The 20,697-nt window shown below is 36.9% G+C and overlaps 3 protein-coding genes across 3 annotated transcripts in view; 2 read left to right on the forward strand and 1 right to left on the reverse strand.

Moving 5' to 3' along the window:
• jbug (jitterbug) overlaps positions 1–9,276 on the forward strand; it is a 67,017-nt gene extending 57,741 nt beyond the window's left edge. The window contains exons 42-54 of the mRNA XM_053744688.1: positions 486–706; positions 1,191–1,398; positions 1,862–1,990; positions 2,292–2,477; positions 2,819–2,976; positions 3,317–3,496; positions 3,915–4,059; positions 4,512–4,727; positions 4,998–5,171; positions 5,757–5,932; positions 6,267–6,428; positions 6,629–6,808; positions 8,096–9,276. Coding sequence (XP_053600663.1) covers positions 486–706; positions 1,191–1,398; positions 1,862–1,990; positions 2,292–2,477; positions 2,819–2,976; positions 3,317–3,496; positions 3,915–4,059; positions 4,512–4,727; positions 4,998–5,171; positions 5,757–5,932; positions 6,267–6,428; positions 6,629–6,808; positions 8,096–8,233 — 2,273 coding nt within the window. The 3' untranslated portion in view covers positions 8,234–9,276. The remainder of the gene's footprint in view (positions 1–485; positions 707–1,190; positions 1,399–1,861; positions 1,991–2,291; positions 2,478–2,818; positions 2,977–3,316; positions 3,497–3,914; positions 4,060–4,511; positions 4,728–4,997; positions 5,172–5,756; positions 5,933–6,266; positions 6,429–6,628; positions 6,809–8,095) is intronic.
• LOC128669684 (uncharacterized) lies at positions 9,039–15,169 on the reverse strand. Its single transcript, XM_053744689.1, has 3 exons — positions 14,901–15,169; positions 13,596–13,787; positions 9,039–9,926 (listed from the first exon to the last, which is right to left on the reverse strand). The coding sequence occupies exons 1-3, from the start codon at positions 14,983–14,985 to the stop codon at positions 9,760–9,762; spliced, it is 444 nt and encodes a 147-aa protein (XP_053600664.1). The 5' UTR covers positions 14,986–15,169; the 3' UTR covers positions 9,039–9,759.
• Positions 15,170–18,230: 3,061 nt separating this feature from the next.
• Positions 18,231–20,668, forward strand: LOC128669917 (uncharacterized). The gene is made up of 6 exons (XM_053745149.1): positions 18,231–18,362; positions 18,534–18,693; positions 19,081–19,211; positions 19,439–19,502; positions 19,690–19,807; positions 19,911–20,668. The coding sequence occupies exons 1-6, from the start codon at positions 18,299–18,301 to the stop codon at positions 20,094–20,096; spliced, it is 723 nt and encodes a 240-aa protein (XP_053601124.1). The 5' UTR covers positions 18,231–18,298; the 3' UTR covers positions 20,097–20,668.
• Positions 20,669–20,697: the final 29 nt, after the last annotated feature.

Here is a 20,697-nt window from a genome sequence, read left to right on the forward strand (position 1 = left end):
AAGTAGTTCTCTCTTAGGAGTCAAAGTGGACAGACACTGGGTGCGCTGTTACAAAGGCCCCATGACCGAGGTCGAGACCTTTGATGTTTCGACCTCAAATTATGACGGGAAGCTGTTGTCTTGGATAGCCAAGGCCAAATACATAGGTATTCGTTGCAAACTTGTCGTCTTTCTCTCTTATTTCCGCGTGTTCCCGATTTTGTTCATGGCTTTAACGCTACGAAGTCAGTATTTTGTCTGTGATTTTACAAACTACTTGACTTAAACATCTTCGCATGCTATTGTTGTCTATGAGTTGTCTACGCTATGTGTCCCTTAGTCGGCTCGAATTATATCCACATGTGGATATGGAGAGGCCGTAACCACACACCGAATTTCTCTTTGAGCGTATTGCCGGTTCCTTGAGCCTACGAACGTCGAAGCTCAAGATCAGCTTTCACACACCACACGCAGCACTAGATCTATAAACGTAAAATGTTCTCCAGTGAGTACAAGCGGAGCGGGCGCGGGCCGTCTATCAGCGCGCGTGTGGTGCGGCGGCGCCAGCGTGCCGCACTCGGTGCGGCGGCGCGGCGGCGGACGGCAGGAGCTGGTGTGGCACCCCGCGCGCGCCGCGCCGCACCGCCTCGCGCTGCTGTGGAGCGGCGCGCCGCTGCAGCGCCAGCCGCTGCTGGTCGACGTCATGCCCGCGAGGCACCCGCAACAGGCACGTCTAACATAACTTGATTTTCATTTATTAGTTAGTCAATAAATCAAAAATCGGTAATTTCTTTAACAATATTGGTACATAAGTTTCATGTTTTTATGACCTCCTATTAAGTAAAATACATCTGTATCAGTAGGCCATCCTCTATCATAGCCAAACATAAATGCCGTATCTAATAATTATCAAGTACAAAGGCAGATTGCGACAAGTAATAATAAAAGGAGTATGAATTTGTATGTGTCACTATATATGTGAGCGTATATGTGAGTGTGTGATTCTTTATAATTTAATATGTTCAATTAATTTTTCCGTTTTTGTTAGTAGATATTATTAGTTCTTTTCGAGTGTTTTAATTGGTTACACTTCCAAGGTGGGCCAGGCGTAAATTCCTCTCGCGATGGAAAGAAATACAGCAGAATCTTTTAAATATTAGGGTTATTTTTTACGACCAACCCGGCCTTAAATTCATTGATTATTTCCACAGGTCACAGCATCAGGCCTTGGCTTATATCAAGCGCAAGTGGGCAAAGTAGCGTCGTTCAGTATCGACACGCTGGGGCGGCCGGCGCGGGAGTTCGACGTGGTGGTGTCCGGGCCGGGCGCGCGCGCGCTGCCCGTGCGCTGCTATCAGACCAAGTCCGGGATGCTGCAAGCCGAGTTCACTATCACTGAAGTGGGACAAAGCACTATTGGTGAGTCGTTGTGTTGTATTGTCTCCCTTTCACAAAATGCGTCGTTTAGTTTTAGTATAGACACGCGCGGCCGCTGCGGGAGTCCAACGCGGTGGATGCTGGGAAAGGATTTTATAATACCGTATGTGACCAAATCGTGATATTTTCAAAATGAAATGTACTCCATATTTATGGTTTTTTTTAAATATATGTATATATTTCACTTAATTACAAAACAGACTGACGTAGATAAAGTAGAAGGAAGTACAAAAAAGATATTATTTTTTACATTTTGTCCTGTCCTGTCAAATTTTATCAAATTATGTCCAAAAACGTTTGCAAAGACTAAGAAACATATATGCATTCTCAAAAACGTTCCCGTTGAGATATGATTAGTAGGACGTATTCATTTCATTTTTTATATTCTGTCGCTAAATGAAGTCAATATCATCAGCCAGTTACAAGTATATTATTTTATCTGCAGAAGTACTACACCTATCGAAACCAGTGTCTGGCAGTCCGTTCACATGCGAGTCGTTCGACCCCAACAGAGTTATATTGTCCGGGTTGCCCACTGGGAATATCATCACACATACGCCTATTAATTTTAATGGTAAGTATTTCTTGAATAATTTTCTTGTTTGTAAACACCCAACCTTTGAAGCAATTTTTAAGATATCATTAATGATTTTTCACATAATTATATCTCACATAATTATATCATATAATCTATATTTAGACGCATTTTGCATATGTAAATACACTTTTTAACTAGTTTTTCGCAATTTTTAATACAAAATTTAACAGCCGTAAGCTACGTCCAAATAAATTACAAAGGAATAAATTACAAAGGCTAGTTATTAGTGTAAGATTGGTCTTTTATTTGTAACGAATATTTGACTATTCCTTTTCAGTGGAAACAAAAGATGCCGGTGTGGCTGAACTGGAAGTAGTATGTGAGGCTATGGGCGATGGAGGGGAAGGCGGGGGGGAGAGGAGGGTGCGGGTACCAGTCGACATCAGAGAAGATGGCCGCTCGTACCGCGTCAGGATGAGGCCCGCGTTGCCTGCGCATTACAGAATTTACATCACATACGGAGGTTAGTTGACTACATTAACGATTATTTATTCATTTATTCACTAAATATAATACAATCAAGTGGTATTTTTTACCTTTTAGTCGTAAAAAGATTTTTGGAATTGGTTTGCTCAAGTCCCTGCTCCAAGGTTTTAGTTCTCTGTACAAATACTATAGGACAAATTTGAATTTCAAATTAATTAATTTAAATTTGCCCTTGAACATGTCATCCCATGTAATTTTTTCTTGTATGGTATTTTTAGATGCAGATCTTAGACATATCATGTCTTTATAACTTAGTGGGTAGACAAAGCCAAAAGTTTTACGTGTAATAATAAATCTTATTACATTTAATGTACATAGGTGCCGCAGTGTCAGGCAGTCCAGTGTCCCTTGGCGTGTTGAACGCCCGCAGCAGTAGTGTGACGCGCTGTGCCGGCACCGGATTGGTTCACGCGCACGTCGGCAAAGAGGCCGCCTTCACTATACATTGTGACGAAGACACTACTCCCACTGTCCAGGTAAATACAGAAATTACCGGGATTTGTGTGTGAAAGTCGCTGATTTCTTACGTCGCTCAATAAGATGAGTGAAATTACGTTCTGTCTTTTATATTTGCTCTCCCCCAAATGACGTCGCAGAACCGCAAGTTCTGGAGAAACATGATTATGAGAGCCAGCCTAAAAATAGTTACAATCCGTCTCGTGTTGTTGCCAAAATAAGTCACAAATTGTTTACATTGAATCTTCGTTTCATGTCGTCGGCATTTGACAAAGAAAACAGGTCAATAGCTTCACTTTTTTGTTTTGCCATCAGGTCAATCCATATGGATTAACCTACTTATATACCTATTTATCGCAGGTGGAAAGACTAACAGACGGCAAGGAAGACTCGACAGACTCGGGCCTGTTGGAATGCCGCGTGGTGACTGGCGGACATCGGGAGTGGCTCTGCGCCTACATCCCTCTAGTCGTGGGCTTGTACGAAGTCAGGATATTCACCGCCAGCGGCCCGCTACCTGGCAGTCCATTCTCCGTCAAAGTAAGTTTCACGTGTCTCCATACTTAATGTATTTGTGAAAGATCTCTCTATGTAGATTCTTTGCTAGCTGTAACGGCAACAAGTAGCCTATGTCACTATCTATTTCCACACTAAAAATTATCTCATCACTTTGCTCCTTTTTGACTTGAAAGAAGACAAACTTGTTTTATATGGATTATAACAATATATCCGTTTATTATGAGTGTCAATAGTTTGACAACTAGGAATGCCGAAGATCGTACGAAGTGTATAAGAAAATATAAAAAGCGGGCTAAATTTAATACTCGTATATTGCACCAAATAAAAATACAGAAAATATTAAATATCTAGGCTACCTATGGTTACCCAATCAAATAACCAATTATATAATTCAAGGCTAGTTATATTTATTAAATGGTATATTTTTGTTATTTGTCAGGTAATAGACACGTCAGCAATAATGCCAGTGGGCGGGTGGGGTGCGGACAACGCGGGGCGCGTGCGCGCGCCCTCCAAACTGGTGCTGGACACCAGCAACGCGGGGCCCGGCGCCCTCGAGTGTCTGCTGGCCGGCCGCCACCAGCGTGAGTAGCGACCGGTAGTGTGCCGGGTTAGCTATAGTGATAGGGGCTCGCTAAGGCACGATACCGTGTAATTTCCCAAGTAACAAAATCTGGTACTATAAAACACATGAGAACGATTTAGAACCTGCTTATAGTGAGTAATAAATCGAAAACGGTCAACTCTGACCACATGTATTATACAAAAAGTATATTACTTTATACAAAAATTCTTACTAAACTCTAGTAGACTTAATTCTAGTAGATGGCGGGTGACCTTAGTAAATTTTTGAAAGAATGACCATACTTTTCCTTGGACCGAAACGGGTGGAAGAATAAGGGCCTTTATCCAGCATTATACGTTAAAAAATAAAAGGAATTAATTAAAATATGATGGTGGCGCTAGTGTGCCACAAAGCGCCTCAACATACGCCATTAAATCGTTTTATATTATAAATTTCATGTAACTTCCATAGGTGTGGAGACAGTGTCCGGTCGCGCAGTGGTCACTCTATCAGGCGAGGGCGCAGGCGCGGGCGAACACGAGCTAGAGCTGACCTACAACGGAGCCCTAGTGGCCGGAGCTCCGCGGAGGGCGCTGCTGGCGGCGGCCGGGACTGCGGACCGCGTGGCGCTGGCTGGGCGAGGACTGGCGCATGCCGCGCCTCACACACCCGCTGTATTCACTGTTGGTTAGTGCTGATATAGTTTCTTTACAGCAACGGTTCTCTCTCTCAAAATGTACTCCGGTCTCCTGGTCCACGGATATATAGGGATCCACGGACCATCAAGAACCAATCTATAAATCAGATCTATTATTAACATGAAATATTCAATGTATTTTCGGATTTGTTCAGCCATTTTTAACATCCACACGCTGAACGCACGCCTTCCATTATGGATTAACATGTGGGATAGTATATAACCCACCAACAATATTTACCATAAAACTTCACTTCAAGATGGCAGTGCAGCCGGCCCCGGCGCTCCCGAAGCGTCACTGACGTCGCCGGACGGGGACACGGTGCCGGTGGCGCTGGCGGCGGCCGGGTCCGGGCTGTGGCGGGCCACGTACACCCCGCGGAGGTCCGGGGACCACCAGTTGAGGGTCACGTGGGCCGGACGATTGGTCAAAGGTGAGTGTTTTCATTTTTATTGATCACACTTGAAATTCGCATTAAAACATCTTTTCCATGATACTATCATATTTAAATAAATAAATAAATAAATAAATATATTAGGACAAATCACACAGATTGAGCTAGCCCCAAAGTAAGTTCGAGACTTGTGTTATGGGATACTAACTCAACGATACTATATATTTTATAACAAATACATATATAGATAAACATCCAAGACCCGGGCCAATCAGAAAAAGATCATTTTCCATTATGTCCCGACCGGGGATCGAACCCGGGACCTCTCGGTCCAGTGGCAAGAACTTTACCACTGCGCCACCGAGGTCGTCTTTCGTCATACAAAATGAAAATCGCGTATTTTTAAGTTGGGGAAAATTTCGAAAAAGATTTCGTTTCGTAGGTTAAAACTGTATTAATCCAGACAACAGAATAAATTATGTTCAAAAATTCCTGAACATTATTTTGGTACATTTGTATGGGAAATCGATTTACTGACCACGCTCTGCAAGCATCTTAACTTTTCAAGTAAATAAGTAGAATAAAATTTGGTGCATACAATACTCACGGCGTTTTATCTGACAGGCTGCCCGCTAACAGTGGCCGTGTCTCCCGGCGGGGAGAGCGGCGACGCGTCCCGTGTGGCGTGCACCGGCACCGGACTGGAGTCCGGCGTGGTCGGACACGAGATCCGGTCCTGGATCGACACGCGCCGCGCCGGACCCGGCGAGCTGACGGCGCACTGCACCGGCCCTAACAAGGTCACTACTTGAACCAACACAGGATTCCTAACATACGATATAGTTACATATCGCCATTACAATTCTATATTTTTTCTCAATATATAGTCAATATTTTATCTCTCTCTATCTTTTATATAGTTATTTTTTTTTTAGTTTACACAAATATAGCATTAAATTTTCAAACTTCTTTTTAAAAATACTTTACACATAAATTAATTGTGATCGTCTATATATGCATACATATGTAACTAGAATACAATCTAGTATCTAAGTACACCTTATACTATTTTGATTGCAATCTGTGTCTGTATCATTTAAATAAATAGTGAAACTAAACTTCTTCTACCACCAGGTGGCATACTGCGAACTATACGAACACGGCGACGGCACGTTCACATTGAACGTGAAGCCAGCAGAGGCGGGTCGCCATGTACTCAGCATTCAGTTTGCTGGAGAACATGTACCTGGATCGCCTTTCATACTCAAAGTTGCCGGTGCGCCGGACCCGTCCAAGGTAAGATTCCATTTTTAAACTGTGTTTCTTTATTGCCGGTTCAGTTTTAGTTTTTTAATTATAATATTTTTGCAGCCACAAACGACATAATATTTATTGCCACGTACATGACATATATGTCTTTGTTCATATTGTATTTTTAAATTAAAATACACCTATTTATTTTAGACTTTTTGAAAGAAATACGATTTACCTCGTAGGTCCGAGTGTACGGGTCGGGAGTGGAGCCCGGAGTGCTGGCAACATTCCAGTCCCGGTTCTGGTGCGACACGCAGGGCGCGGGCGCGGGCCAGCTCACGGTGCGCGTGCGCGGGCCCAAGGGCGCCTTCCGCGTCGAGATGAAACGGGAGAGCCAGAAGGACCGCACTATACTATGCAAGGTAACTGATAATATTTTGATTCAATCTTACGTGAGAAATAGTGAGTGACCCGTATTTTCATTGACGATGTAAGTGACACACCTGAGCTTCCTAGGTATTTTCCGATGTCGAATCATCTCCGAAAGTACTCACCATAGTCTAACACATGCGCAGACTCTGAGCTGAAGGCATACGACGAAAATTACCAACACGTTAAGAACGACAACATGCTGTCTCTTTTCCTCATATTGTGTACCTAAACATCGTGTAAAAAAGAGACGTGTGGACGTGTTATATGATTCGTGGAAGTCCCATATTACGCATAAAAATAAAAATGTTATTATTTCAGTGTTTTTATAAGTAAAAATGTATTATTTATGTTCAGTTGTAACGTTTAGTGTTTTAATATGACTAAACGAAGAATCAATTGACATTATTTTAATCCTAAGTGTTCATTCGAATTTACAAATTTAAACGCTTTATGTACCAATGCAGTAGTTATTTTGACGCACCTGTCCAACCAAAAGATTAACCTTTATCGCATTACTAATGAAAACAACTTCTATCGCACAGATTATATCAAGCTGCTGCAGATATCCACTACTTTTGTCCCCCATACATCATGATTGTCGGTACTAGCATCTTGATATGCCGCTATCATATACTCATTATTATGATATGATAAAATAATTAATACTATCATGTTTTTGTGTGGTAGCTTTGGTTGTAGATAGATTTTTAAATTGTTATGCCGGCTCCACACTATCGCGGACCAGTTCGCCGAAATGGCGAATTCGGCGTACATTGCCGGTTTTTGATTACGGTAATTAAAACACTCATACAAACAACGCAATGCTCATGCATTCGCGTCGGCAGCTGTTCGAATCCGACGATAGTGTATAGCCGGCATTTTATTATCTGATAAAGAAATCTTTGAGTGAGGTTAATTGTGTTGTTATCTTTATTTTCAAGCGTTCCAGACACAAAGATTAATATTCTTTCATAAATTCTTTAATTAGTCTTACGCCACACAATACATAGAAAGTGTCATATAGATGCGTCCATTATACATCACACAAGAGACAAGCAGCTTATTTTTTTTTTTAATTGTAATTGAAATTTAATACCGTACTTTTTAACCCCCAGATGCAAAAAGAGGGGTGGTATCATAGGTACCTACGATGCCACATCTGAACGGATGAACTGGTTTCGATCTTTTTTTTATTATTAATCTTTTTTAAAATTAATACTAATCGTGTTTTAGCCATAATTTAGTATCAGGAATTATTTTTTTTATTTTATCACCAGTTTTCACCCACCGAACCCGGTGACTACCGCGTGGAGGTGAGATGGGCGGGTCGTCATGTACCGGGTTCTCCCTTCCCTGTCATGATCTTCGACACACAAGAGGAATTGCGAAGATATCTCCAAGCGTCCGCAGCTTGATGGTTTTAACATCAAGCACTCTATTAACACTACCTTTTTAAAGCAGCTAGCTCATTAGTTGATACATATCAGGCTTTGACTTATAAGAAATAGTCTACTATGAAGTTAAAATAAACATATTCCATGCGTTACTCGCATAATTTTTGAGTATTCTTGTCGTTAATCGACTAATGAACAAGCTGCCTAGCTAAGGAATTTATCGCGAAAAATGAATCTCAGTACACCATGATATTTAGAATTAAATAGGGAACTGGACAAATAGTAAAAATTAAGTATAAGCAATATTATGATAGATTAAATTACATGAACTTATGCGATTTTTCAGCGTCAATATAAATACTAATTTACTGAAGATCTAACTTTTTGAAAAAGTCGTTTCCTGCCTATGGGCGTTATAAAAAATGTAAGTTTAGTAAAAGAAAGAGAAGTATAGTAAAAAAATTATGTTTTTTTTTTCTTATTTATATGATGTTGGGAATTATTTTGTTTATTAAAGCGATTCTTTCACTTATGATTCTATAATTGTGACATTATTCAAAGAGGTATCAAATCAAAAATTTGTCCGGTTGCCTATTTAATTCGAAACCTGATTTGTTTAATTAAGTACATATAATATCAAAGAATATATGAGTGTATAAGATTTTCCTGATGATGAACATATAATAAATTGATTTATTTAGTTATAATAATATTTAAAAAATCCCATCAAAAAGACAATGACAATCCGTCCAATACTTTAATATTTTATAAGTGTAGTACATACTATCATAAATAAATGAAATGGTCGCAATGAATGTATAACGTCTAATATAATTTGAGGAGGCGGATATGAAAGGCATAATACTTAAATTGTTTTTTTTTTTTAATTTGTTAATATTTATTAATACTGGCATTTAGACTTACAAACATTTAACTTAATTATTATAAACTAACGTATTTTTATTGTTATTCCCGACGGAGTTCGAACAGTCAGACATGTTTTAGAACTTCGTCGGTTACCCCCTGATTCAGGTTACTAATTGTTAATAAATTGAACTTTATTACCTCATTTGTTTTATTTTTACTGACTGTGTATATACGAAACAAATTAGTTATATGGGGGTCTACCGTTTCTTCGCTCACTAGTTGGCGCCGCCAGTTTTGGCTGAGATTAAAGCAAAACCTGCTCAGAGAAACAATCGCCAAATTTGTCTTGGTCATGGATATTTCTCCACGCCAGCGCCCCTAGTGTCAAATCCAGTTAGCACATTAATACGGACGTTTGAATCCGCGAAATTTTAACTTTTGTGATGTACCTACACATTTCCATGGGCTTTTTTTATCCATAGTAGTAAGCGATAAAACAGTGTTGAATTGAACAGAACGTCCGATTGAAAATTTTCGGCACATCTTTTTTTAACGCACGGATTAAGCTGTTCCATAGCACAAACTTTATTATCCGAAATATGTATGACCTGTCAGGTCATATTCTTCCTTAAATCATTAATACACTTAGCAAATTTCTTTAAAAAATTTGGAAATTCTTGCTATGTCATGCCAGGCTTGTATCGAAATGAGACTGTCCGTCTGTCGGGGAATGAGGTTCTCATATCGTTCGTCAAATGAGTTCGGAGCGCGTCCAGGCTCTGCCATAACTGCTGCATCTGCCCAAAGATGATCACTTCTAGCCGCTGGATGGCGCTGTGGAGCTCCCCTGAGAAAATAATATAAATGTCACCAGACCACAGATATAAAAACATTATGTAATGTTCTTATAACTGTGCACCAGACCCAGATAATATCTTATTATGATTATTTAAAAAATATTTGACAGTTGATAAAAGGCTGTTAAGGATTATATGCGTGCCAATCCGATCATTCGACAATAAGGATGCCGAATATCTTGAGAAGTGGAGAAGAAAAAGTAGGGAAGTGAATCTTGGACTCCAACGCCTAACTAAAACACATAGACAACCACTCGAGGGGCTTTCATATAAAACCCAAAAGATTAAAATCTTTTCAGGTTTTGCTTATCCAGTCCGATTCTAACAAAAACAAACGTCAAACAACATAAAATTGTGTAAAGCTAGGTCATCTATCAAACTACAATTATGCAACTATTATAGTTCCATATTCGGCAACATGATACACGCATTTGTCTGAATCTGCAAACAAACAACAACAACAACAGCTGGTCAATTCCGTTTTAGGAGCCTAGACAGCCCAAAATTTAGTTGGAGCATTCGCCCTAATTACAGGGCAACATTCTGCGAAAAACAGAATGACATCATTGATCCATCATTTCGACTGCCACTACGAACACTATCGAAATTGCAAAATCGCGTTTTTTTTTTTATTGCAGTTCTTAATAGAGTTAATAATAGACTTTTAGGAGAGTTTATCATTTTTTTATAAATTATATGATTAATGAAATTTTGAATCGAACAATATCGTTTCTTCACATTGTGAGCGACGAACACAATCGATTCCGGCACATTCGGTACTGTTCTACCACGATGGTTTACGATCGCAGTGCGAAACTACCCGGGTCGCTAGTGTTCGCCGCGATGTGAATGAGTGAGGTCGTGCCTTTAGGTTAGGTTAAGTTTTAGTTCGATTATATTAATTTAATAGTATTTTCTAAGTAAACATATAAACATGAATACGCGTGGTAGACACCTAGTCAATTTGGTAAAGGGAACCGAGCAACAGCAGCAATTTGAATCATTAAATGAAACAAATGACAAGCGCCCGCACCTACTTATTTCAAAATATCATTTTTACTCAATTATTACTAGTTTTTACTCAATTAGTGTGTATTGTACATTAACAGCGTAAAATAATAAGTGATTAGATAGTTTTAAAGTGATATGCAATTTTGCTTTTTTATTAACCTTTAGCTAAAATTAAGATTGAAAAGATAAACTATCGAAAGTGGTAGATTCGATAGTGTACACTTATAATTGTTTACCGAGAAATATTGAAAGTGGTAGTTTCGATAGTTTACTAATACAACTTAAATCTCAGTACTATCGAAAGTGGCACTTTCAACAGTGTTTTACGAAACCCATTTATCGAATCTACCAATTACTTTATTGTTCTTCGCTGCAAAATTATTTGAATAGTACATTCGATTTTTTATTTTTATTTACTGTTAAAAAGAGTTTTTTTTATTCATTATAGAATCTCCGGTACCTTATGAAGAGTACACCGAAGAAGAAAGTAGAGTTTTAAATAATATTTATGACGACATATTTCCCAATTCACCTCCAAGGCATGGTGAGATTAGTTATAGTCTAGACGAGAAGTCGTGCGAAATATTTCCTATATCATCTCCAAGGCTTGGTGAGATTACTTTTAGTATTGACGAGAAGTCCTGCAATGTTCTGACCGACTGTGTAATTCAGGTTACACCTATACCATTAGCCTCCTCTGAAGAAACCTTGAATCTCGTAACTAAACCAGATGACATGTTAAATACCAACCAAAAACATACACCAATGCCGTCATCTTCTTCAGGACAAGACTTCAGCTGCGAATCACCATACCATGCCCTAAACAATGAAATACAAAACATAGACGAGGTCCTAACAACCCCGCAAACAGCTAATGACTCTTTAAATATTCCAAGTATTAGTTCCTTAATTTCAGCATCTGACATTGAGAATCCATTGCATTGTTCATCCCAAAAAAAGATTTATGTGACAAGTGTCATTCATTTTCTAATATTGAAATATATAATAGAAGCTTCTTGCTATTTGTGGCCTCAAAATGTAGGTAAACGAGGAGCAAACGAAGTTGGCAGCTGTTTGTTGGACTTCATAGAGAAAAAAGTAGCTAATGGTGCAGAAGACGTAAGGTTCTGGTCCGATAATTGTACAGGACAAAACAGAAATAGAGTAGTGTATAGTCTTTACATGTACGCTAGTCACAAGTACAATATTAATATAACCCATAGATTTCTAGAGTCTGGTCATACCCAACAAGAAGCAGATAGCGTCCATGCTCTTATTGAACGATCTGCGAAGGGTAAAATAATTTATACACCCGATCAGTGGTACGCTTTAGTTAGATGGGCACAAATTAATGATAAACCATATCAAGTCATAGAGGTGTCCCAAGATATGTTGTATGATTTAAAAGAACTTTTGCAAAATAGAAATTTTAAGAAAAACACTTTGAATCAAGAAGTTAAGTGGAGCAACATTAAAGAAATCTGCATAGAGAAAACGGAACCAAATATAATTTTGTATAAATATGATTTGAAATCTGATTATATGAAGTTGAATACTTTAGTGCAGACTCGTCGCAACAAGAAAATCATTGTTGCAACTAATAATGATGCGTTAAAACCATTGTATTCAGGTAGTTTACCTATTCCTGAAGCCAAATACAATGATTTAATTTATCTATGCGAAGCAGGACATATTCCTAAGCAATATCATTCATTTTTCAAAAATCTTAAGAGGACACAAATTGAAAACTTTGATTTAGGGAGCGATGAGGATGAGACAATTCATTAAAAATTAACAAAATACTTGTTATAATTTCTATTGAAAAAATATTTTTTATTTTATTTTGGCAGAAGTAGGAAATTATCGTTATTTTTCTTTATTACAAGCCATTATTTGATTTGATATATCCAAAGAAGTTGATTTTCATTTTTTTATTTAGTTGTTCTAGCCAAGTTAGAACTTATTTACTTTGTTATGAACAAATTAAGGGTATTTTGTTTGTTTGTGTAAAGACTGAAGTAGTCGTGTTATTTTATTTTTTAAAAATATGTTACCTTCATTTAGGACTACTTACCCTGTTACACAAGTTAATAGACTTTCTATTAGATAAGTATAACTCTTGCAAGATCTCATAAGTTAATTGTTTTATTAAAATTATAAGTATTAAAAGCGTTTAATACCTACCACATGTTTTATTTCAGTTCCACTTCTTTTTTAGAAATCGGTCAATGAAATAATAATTGTACAATAAGTACTTACACAATGGATATTAACCGAATCGATTGCTTTTGCTAACAAATCCTCAAAGTATAATATCGAAATTGGCAGATTCGACAATGAAAATTCATTTTATATCATTGAATACTATTGAATCTGCCACTTTCGACAAAATTCTGTTTAGTATTGACGACGTAAAACATCGAATATGAAAATTTTCAGAAAATATAGAAAATAATTTAATCGTGATCACTTACTAGTAAAATGTACAAGATTAACTATCAAATCAAATAATAGTTTCCACGCTAAATTTAAAATTCAATGCTTTACACCAAAATATAACTTTGAACTGCTCTACTGTAAAGTATGCATTTTGCAATTTCGATAGTGTTCGTAGTGGCAGTCGATTTCTAATAAGATCAATTACTTACTAGACGTGACTACTCCGTGCAATCGCCTGGTGATGGTAGCATTGGCGGTGGCATTGACCTCGTGGGTTTTGACGGAGCACATCGCTCTGGCTTCCTCCCGCGGCCCGAAACCGTGGTAGGTGGAATTGCGAACCTCGATGTAAGGCGTCTTCCGGTCTGGAGACGTGCTTATTGTGTACTGTGGTCCTCGCACTGTAATAAAATATTTTTACTTTATTTATTTATTAAGTCGCCCTACAAAAGACGTTTTTTTTTTCACTCAGAGTACCTAGTATACTTTATGCAGAACCTAATTAGGTACTTACTTCCGGATTATGGGCGGGAAGATCTGTGGCGGGGAGAAAGTTTTAAAAATAGAATTCATTGAATAAGTGGTCGTCCTAGATTTTACTAAAGAAAAAACAATTACGAATAAAAAAGAAATACTTGAGACCTTATAAGTTTCTAACTAAAAACACATTATTAAAATTAAAAATAAGAAACTAGCTGGTTTCTGGAGAAAATTAAAAATAATCTCGGTTGGCTCGGTCGAAGTCGGTTAATAATAAAACAGACTTCAAAAAAAGGAGGAGGTACTTAATATTCGTCGCGATCTTTTTATCAGTAGGTAGGTACTTAGGTACCTAGATAATTTGTTAAAATCTACTTTTTTTTGTTGATATTTATGCAATTAGAAATGAAAAATAATGTTTTTGGCACGGTTGAATGCATTAATTGATGCTAAATTAGATATAGCCATCTAAGTATCTCATAGGGAAGTTGATTCCTTTCGAACCTTGGCTCATGTCCTCAATCACATGAAACTCCGCCACAGCAGATCGACAGACAACGCACACCAAAAACTAGGTGCTGGGCGTAAAAAGCTGGGATTTGCTAAGTAGGTACCCAGTTCCTTCGGAAATATATAAACACTAGATTTCGACGGAAACTCGGATGAGATTTTTCGCGCTTACGAAGTCGAGAGCAAATTCTACTGCTAAAAGGAATGTCTTGCCTAAGTCCATGTAATAAATTCCCATGGCCTTTCCTTTTAGGAGTATTAGCATCTGCTTGTTAATATACTCATGCGCCGTATCTATTTTTAAATGTTTCTTATATCTATGCAAAATCGGAATAACATCAGGTGACAACCCTGTGTAGGTAGGTACCTACTTAATAATATTTATTTCATTTGATTAATATAGATTTAGATATGTAAGAGCTACGAAAATTCGTACAATCATCGGGTCATAACATCTTTTAAAATGGGTAAATAACACAATAAACAATGCCGAAAAATATTTCTATAATAAGTGGAATACTTACAATGATGATAAGCGGGTGCGGTTAAGACGCACTTCACCACAACAAAAATTACTACAGCACAAAACGCTATATTTCTCCAAATCATGGTAAAAGGTACTATAATTTCATTTATTGTAATATTTTTTAAACATTTCACATAGTCATTATTTTTTTAAACTTCAACTTTTTTATTTCTCTTTATTCATTTTTTAGCGAACATTTATTATTAACCGCTAAATGAGAGCACCGGGCGGCTATGGTGGCATGGGAGATCGAGATTACTGAGAGACTTGGAGCCCGTGGAAGTGGAATAAATAGCAGCGTTCGTGTATCTACTGAAATACTTGCTACAGTACCTATCAATAAAAATGTACTTATTGGGATTTGGATGAACTGGCGATAGGTATTTTTTTTTAAATAATAATAAAATGAAATGTCTAGAATTTGGGTTCGATTTCCGCTCGAATTTTTTCATCTCATTATTATTTCCAAAATTATTTGAAAAGCATGTGTGACACCTAAAACTATACAGGTACCTAGATACCTATTTATATTACGTAATGAGTGGGTAAATAAGATATTGCCCATTGATAACTCATAAGTAAGTAGGTATCTAGGTAGTTCTTTTACTTGTTACTTGTTAACAGCTAGTCAAATCTGTTAGGTACTATTTTCTTATGGCATAATTGTATTTTAAAAGCACTTTTACATTGAGAAGATTTTCTTAATAAGTCACAAACAAAATAGATAGAATTATTTTAATAGTTTGTGATTTATTCATTTATTTGTAGTTCCCTATTTAAATCCCTGAATGTTTTACTCATTCGAGTCCATACATATAGGTAGTTAGCAAAATTGTAAAAAAATAGTGACAAGTAAAATTTGGTTTGGTAGCAAATTTTCAGATATACCTAGCCACCTAAAATAAAACTTAACTAAACTAAACTTTAAGTAGGTAGTTAAGTAGGTACTTTCTTTTAGCATTACGACGTTCCAATCAACTTCTCAACACGCGTCTATGGAATCATCAGAACCGATAAGTTCATGGCCACACACAAATAAACTGTTAGCAACAGAAAACAGACATTTGGTAAACCCATACCATTGAGCATTTATTACCTCATTCGTCGCATATTTAAAATACATTTTCTGGTTTATGGTCACCTATTTCTTGAGCTGATACTGAATGAGGTGGTGATCAAAAGGTGGCTAATTAAATGTGATGGCCTATAGATACTTAAGTATACCCAGTCGATTAAACTACGACATGATGCCTAGTTTACAAATAAACAGCTTAAAGCTGGTAAAAAAAGAAAGGTACCTAAGTACCCTAAACTTTATATAATATTTCTTTAACTTTATATTTATAGTGACCTATCGAGGACGCAATTAAGGGTGTATAATTCGTTGCAAACATCAGTTGCAGCAATCAAGCTCTATTTATGAACATCATATAAAAACGTTTTTACCCAAAAAAGTTTATATATGATGCTCAAAAACAGAGCTTGTTTGCTCCAGAACCTAGGAATTGACTTACACAGACTAGCAACGAATTATACACCCTTAATTACGTACCCACCTATATAATAAACGTAACAAATGTTAGGCCATGTAAAATTCAACATATCATTTAATTAAGATCGCCTAGTTCCAGTACCTATAGTAGTCACGGCCTCAATACCATGGCGGTCACATTATATTCTCAAGCTGACCTATTTAAAACATGTATTTAATATCCGCTCTTATTTTATTTGGGACAATTGATCAACTTAATACAATTTAACATTAATGACGCGAGTTCCTTGATGCCGTCCCTAGAGGCCATGCCATGGTGTTTCATTTATAGAGCTAGACTAGCAGCGCCCTGAGGCTCTGCTTCCGTGGGATATCCAGGATAAATAGTGCCCCATGTCATATCCCTAGGTTTATAAGTAAAAAAATAATGAGAATATCATAAAATATCTAACTATTGAAATTAAACTATTTTAATTTCGATACAGCTTATCAAACAAATAGCATTATCATCAGAATTCAAATTTTAAATACTCTCAAGAAGTCGTATGGTTAATTAGAATGTAAAGCGGGTCATCATATCAATTTTCTGTATTCTGAGATTGGAATGTAAAGAATTCAGTGCTAACTCAAGCAAAAATTGAGAAAAACATTTAATCTCCATTCGCTGTTACTTGACAATGTTTGTTTAAAGATCAGCTCGGCCGATCACATTTGCTCCTGGCATCTGGCCGAATGAGCACAATCGTTCATCAGTCATAAATCTCCCGGTAACTGTCGATGGAGCAATTCGACATTTCGTCGAACGTCGTCAAAGCTAACCTATTTATGAAGTAAGTATACTTAGGTACCTACCTAGTGTACACAGGATGTTACAAAATACATAATACGAAGTGGTATAAAATACGTACTACATGGAATATCCTATAGTGCTCGTATTCGTTATGGTGGACGTGAGTGAAAACTACTCTTTAGAAGTTTGAATATTAACGTGAATCTAAATAATAATAAATAGAATAAAATCTAAACACTTCGTACATACCTATTGCGACACCTTGTATAGTATAGATATCAGATACATTTAGCAGTTTTTATAGTCGAAGTACCTAGGTGTCGACCGATCAATATTTTTGTGCATTTCGGTAGGCAACTGTTAGGTACTTAACTGTAATCATAACTTTAGTATATTGTTTTGTCTATTTCAAGAGATTAAGTCAGCTACATATTTTGGTATATGAAAACCATTGTCTTCGCAGTTTCGCACAGCTCATAAACTTATCCAAGATAGGGAAAAGGTGTGGTGATTTGAGAGCTGATAATGCCGTTGAATTTTCGTCCATTCTGTCGTTGAATTATGTCAAGGCCCTATGTGGACCATATGGCACGACATTGTGGGCACTTTGCTTTGTCAGGATGGGAAAATTAATTCAATTCAATTAAAATACGGCGTGGTTCGTTGACATTAAAATAGATTATAGCGTTTTATGGATACCAATAGGACCAATGATATTGTTATGTATACAGCTATATACCGACCCTACATTTACCTGCATTGAGGGAAATCTTAAAAAATATCGACAGGAATAAATTAAAATACAGCACGATTCCCTAAGTGCAGTGTCACACTCGATAAGCAGAAAGTCCCAAAGTAAGTTCACCACTTTTGTTAAGTTGCTGATAGATCATTTACATTAGTTGGATTATTTACATTAGCTAGGAGATAGGTAGGGATATCTGTTTGTTATTAATCAGTATCGTCTTTCTATCTACGATTAATATATTATTTCGAAATTAACCTTTATAGTTAATCGTTAACTAGTATGTACATAAGTATATTTAGGGCTGATAATAAAGTCACATTGAATTAACTGTTCGATAAGTGCACACTGTAAAATAATATTATTACAATGAAGTTTGTGTCACTAACTCTGCTCTTTTCTGTTATCAGTTTGGGTAATCCGACATCTGCAAGTATGTATACTAAATACAAATATGCCTACTCACTAATTACAGTATCATTAGTATTTTTAAATCTAACTTAGCTTTGATTCAGTATATTCTATAATTTTACTGTTTACACATTAAAAGAAATGAAAATTGATAATCGACAATAAACCATAATTGACAAATTTCATGTTTTAGATGTCTCAAACCCTATAAGATTTTCCACGAATGCTATAATTCATCAGTTGTTTGAGATGATGAGAAATTTAATCAGAAACGGCAGTGAGGAGGAAGGCGTGCCGGTTATGGATCCATACGATAGTGACTTGAATGTCAACTTTTCAAAAAAGTATTTCAGGTAGATAATTGATGTTATATACAGAATTCATATGCTTAAAAATCATAGGCCAAATCGGTACACTAAACACAACCGACATTTCGCTGCACTGACCGATAGTTGGCCCTCAATCAAGGCCAGACCCTAGATGCCTAGGCCGTCTATGGCTAAGCTGGTCACGCATGATTTTCCAACTTATTTCTATTTTTTATGACAACAACATCGTCGTTATCTATTCTGTATTATACGGTGTCTACGGCTAACAACCAATCGTTACGTTGCGCCGACAACATATGCAATCAGTTATTGTCTTTAAAACCATATCAAACATGACAAGAAGACATGAACAAGAGCTCGAAAATGTATCTAGGTAAGTAAGTACTGCCATTACCTAAATCTGTCTTTCAGCCTCAACGCAAACCTTACGAAGGCCAGGTTCACGGGTTTAGCCGATTTCTACGTGTTAAAGACAGATTTTGATGCAACAGAGATTTCTATTGACACTAAAATCATTTATCCACGACTTAAACTTTACTCAGGTTTGTACTAATTAGTTGATTACATTTTTGGTTGATAATTAGATTGATAATTTTGATTATTTCAAATGATACACGGCAAAACTCCTATACCTGTCCAAATTTGCTACTTATATATCCTTGCTTCGTACTACTTAAATCCTTATTTGTATAATTAACCCTATTTTCAATAACCTGACGTTCCCTCCATATTTTATACAACCTATATTTTTAATTGTAACTTTTTATAGACTCATATGACATGGAAGGCCATATATGGCCAGCAATACCTTTGGAAGGTCACGGAAAGTTTAAGTAAGTACCTATACTATTTTATTTTTTCTTTTTATCTATGTAAGTACACACTTGATCAATTAAAAAATGAATTTCATTCTCATTCATATCACTTTGGCTACTTTGGCTATCATTTGTATAGATAGTGTTATTATTTTGTAGATTACCACCAATTGCTATTCAAGAACAAACAATTGCACTTTTTCAGCATTGAAATGCACCATTTGACGGTGCTTGGGAAATTTTTTTTGAAACCTTCTGAAGATGGAAAGTCTATACTGATTGACAGAGTGGACAACTTCAATTTCAATATCAAAAAGTTTTTTGTAAGTAAACCATCTGTGCATAATAAATGCTGAAATTGAATCAAAGATGTTATTTAACTAATCGCCATATCTAAGACGGGTTCTCATGTCCGTGTAATTTCAGTCGACGACTCAATACGACGACAACTTTGACGACATCTTCAACACCATGATGGATGACCTTCTTGCCGGCTACATCAACCGCTTCAATGGCTACATCTCGTCTCTCTACGCCCAGGCTGTCGTAGACCTGCTCAACCCTACGCTGGACAAGTTTGACACTTGGCAAATACTCGCCACGATTCTCTGAACTATATTGAACTGGATTTATTTCTACCTAGAAAAAACCTAGGAGTATTTAGATACTCATCACATCAGCGACTGATCAAAAATATTTACAGCCCTAAGCTCATTAAGATGATGCGCCCTTTAATCAGGATTTCCTAAACATTTTATGTTCGCAGATCAATATAAATTTAGTTGCATTTTGTTTTAGTGTTTTGTCTGCCTAATTGAAATATTTAGGGTACATAGGTACAATGATACGATGATGATCAACAGTGTATGCGAATGTACGATCGGCGCCCCCTGGGCCTCGCGTCCTGAATACCTAACCCTTAGACTGCAGCTTATTTAGCCTAAGGGTTAGGGTAATCAGGCTTTGGTTACCATAGACCTTTCCAATCCTGTTCTTGTCAAATACGTCCTATGAAAGCTTTGTCTTAATTCTATGCTATAGTTCAAATTTTTTCATCTTGGTACATGATCTTATCACTATTGATCTATCCTGGATACAATGTTTTCTTCGAAATCCCTTACGTTGATCTTTATTCATTTGATGATTCTGAACCAAAAGTAATGATTAAACGCAAACAAATTTAATTATTTATTTTTATTTCTGCATACAACAA

This window comes from Plodia interpunctella, chromosome 5 (assembly GCF_027563975.2).
Source record: "Plodia interpunctella isolate USDA-ARS_2022_Savannah chromosome 5, ilPloInte3.2, whole genome shotgun sequence".
Lineage (NCBI taxonomy): Eukaryota > Metazoa > Arthropoda > Insecta > Lepidoptera > Pyralidae > Plodia > Plodia interpunctella.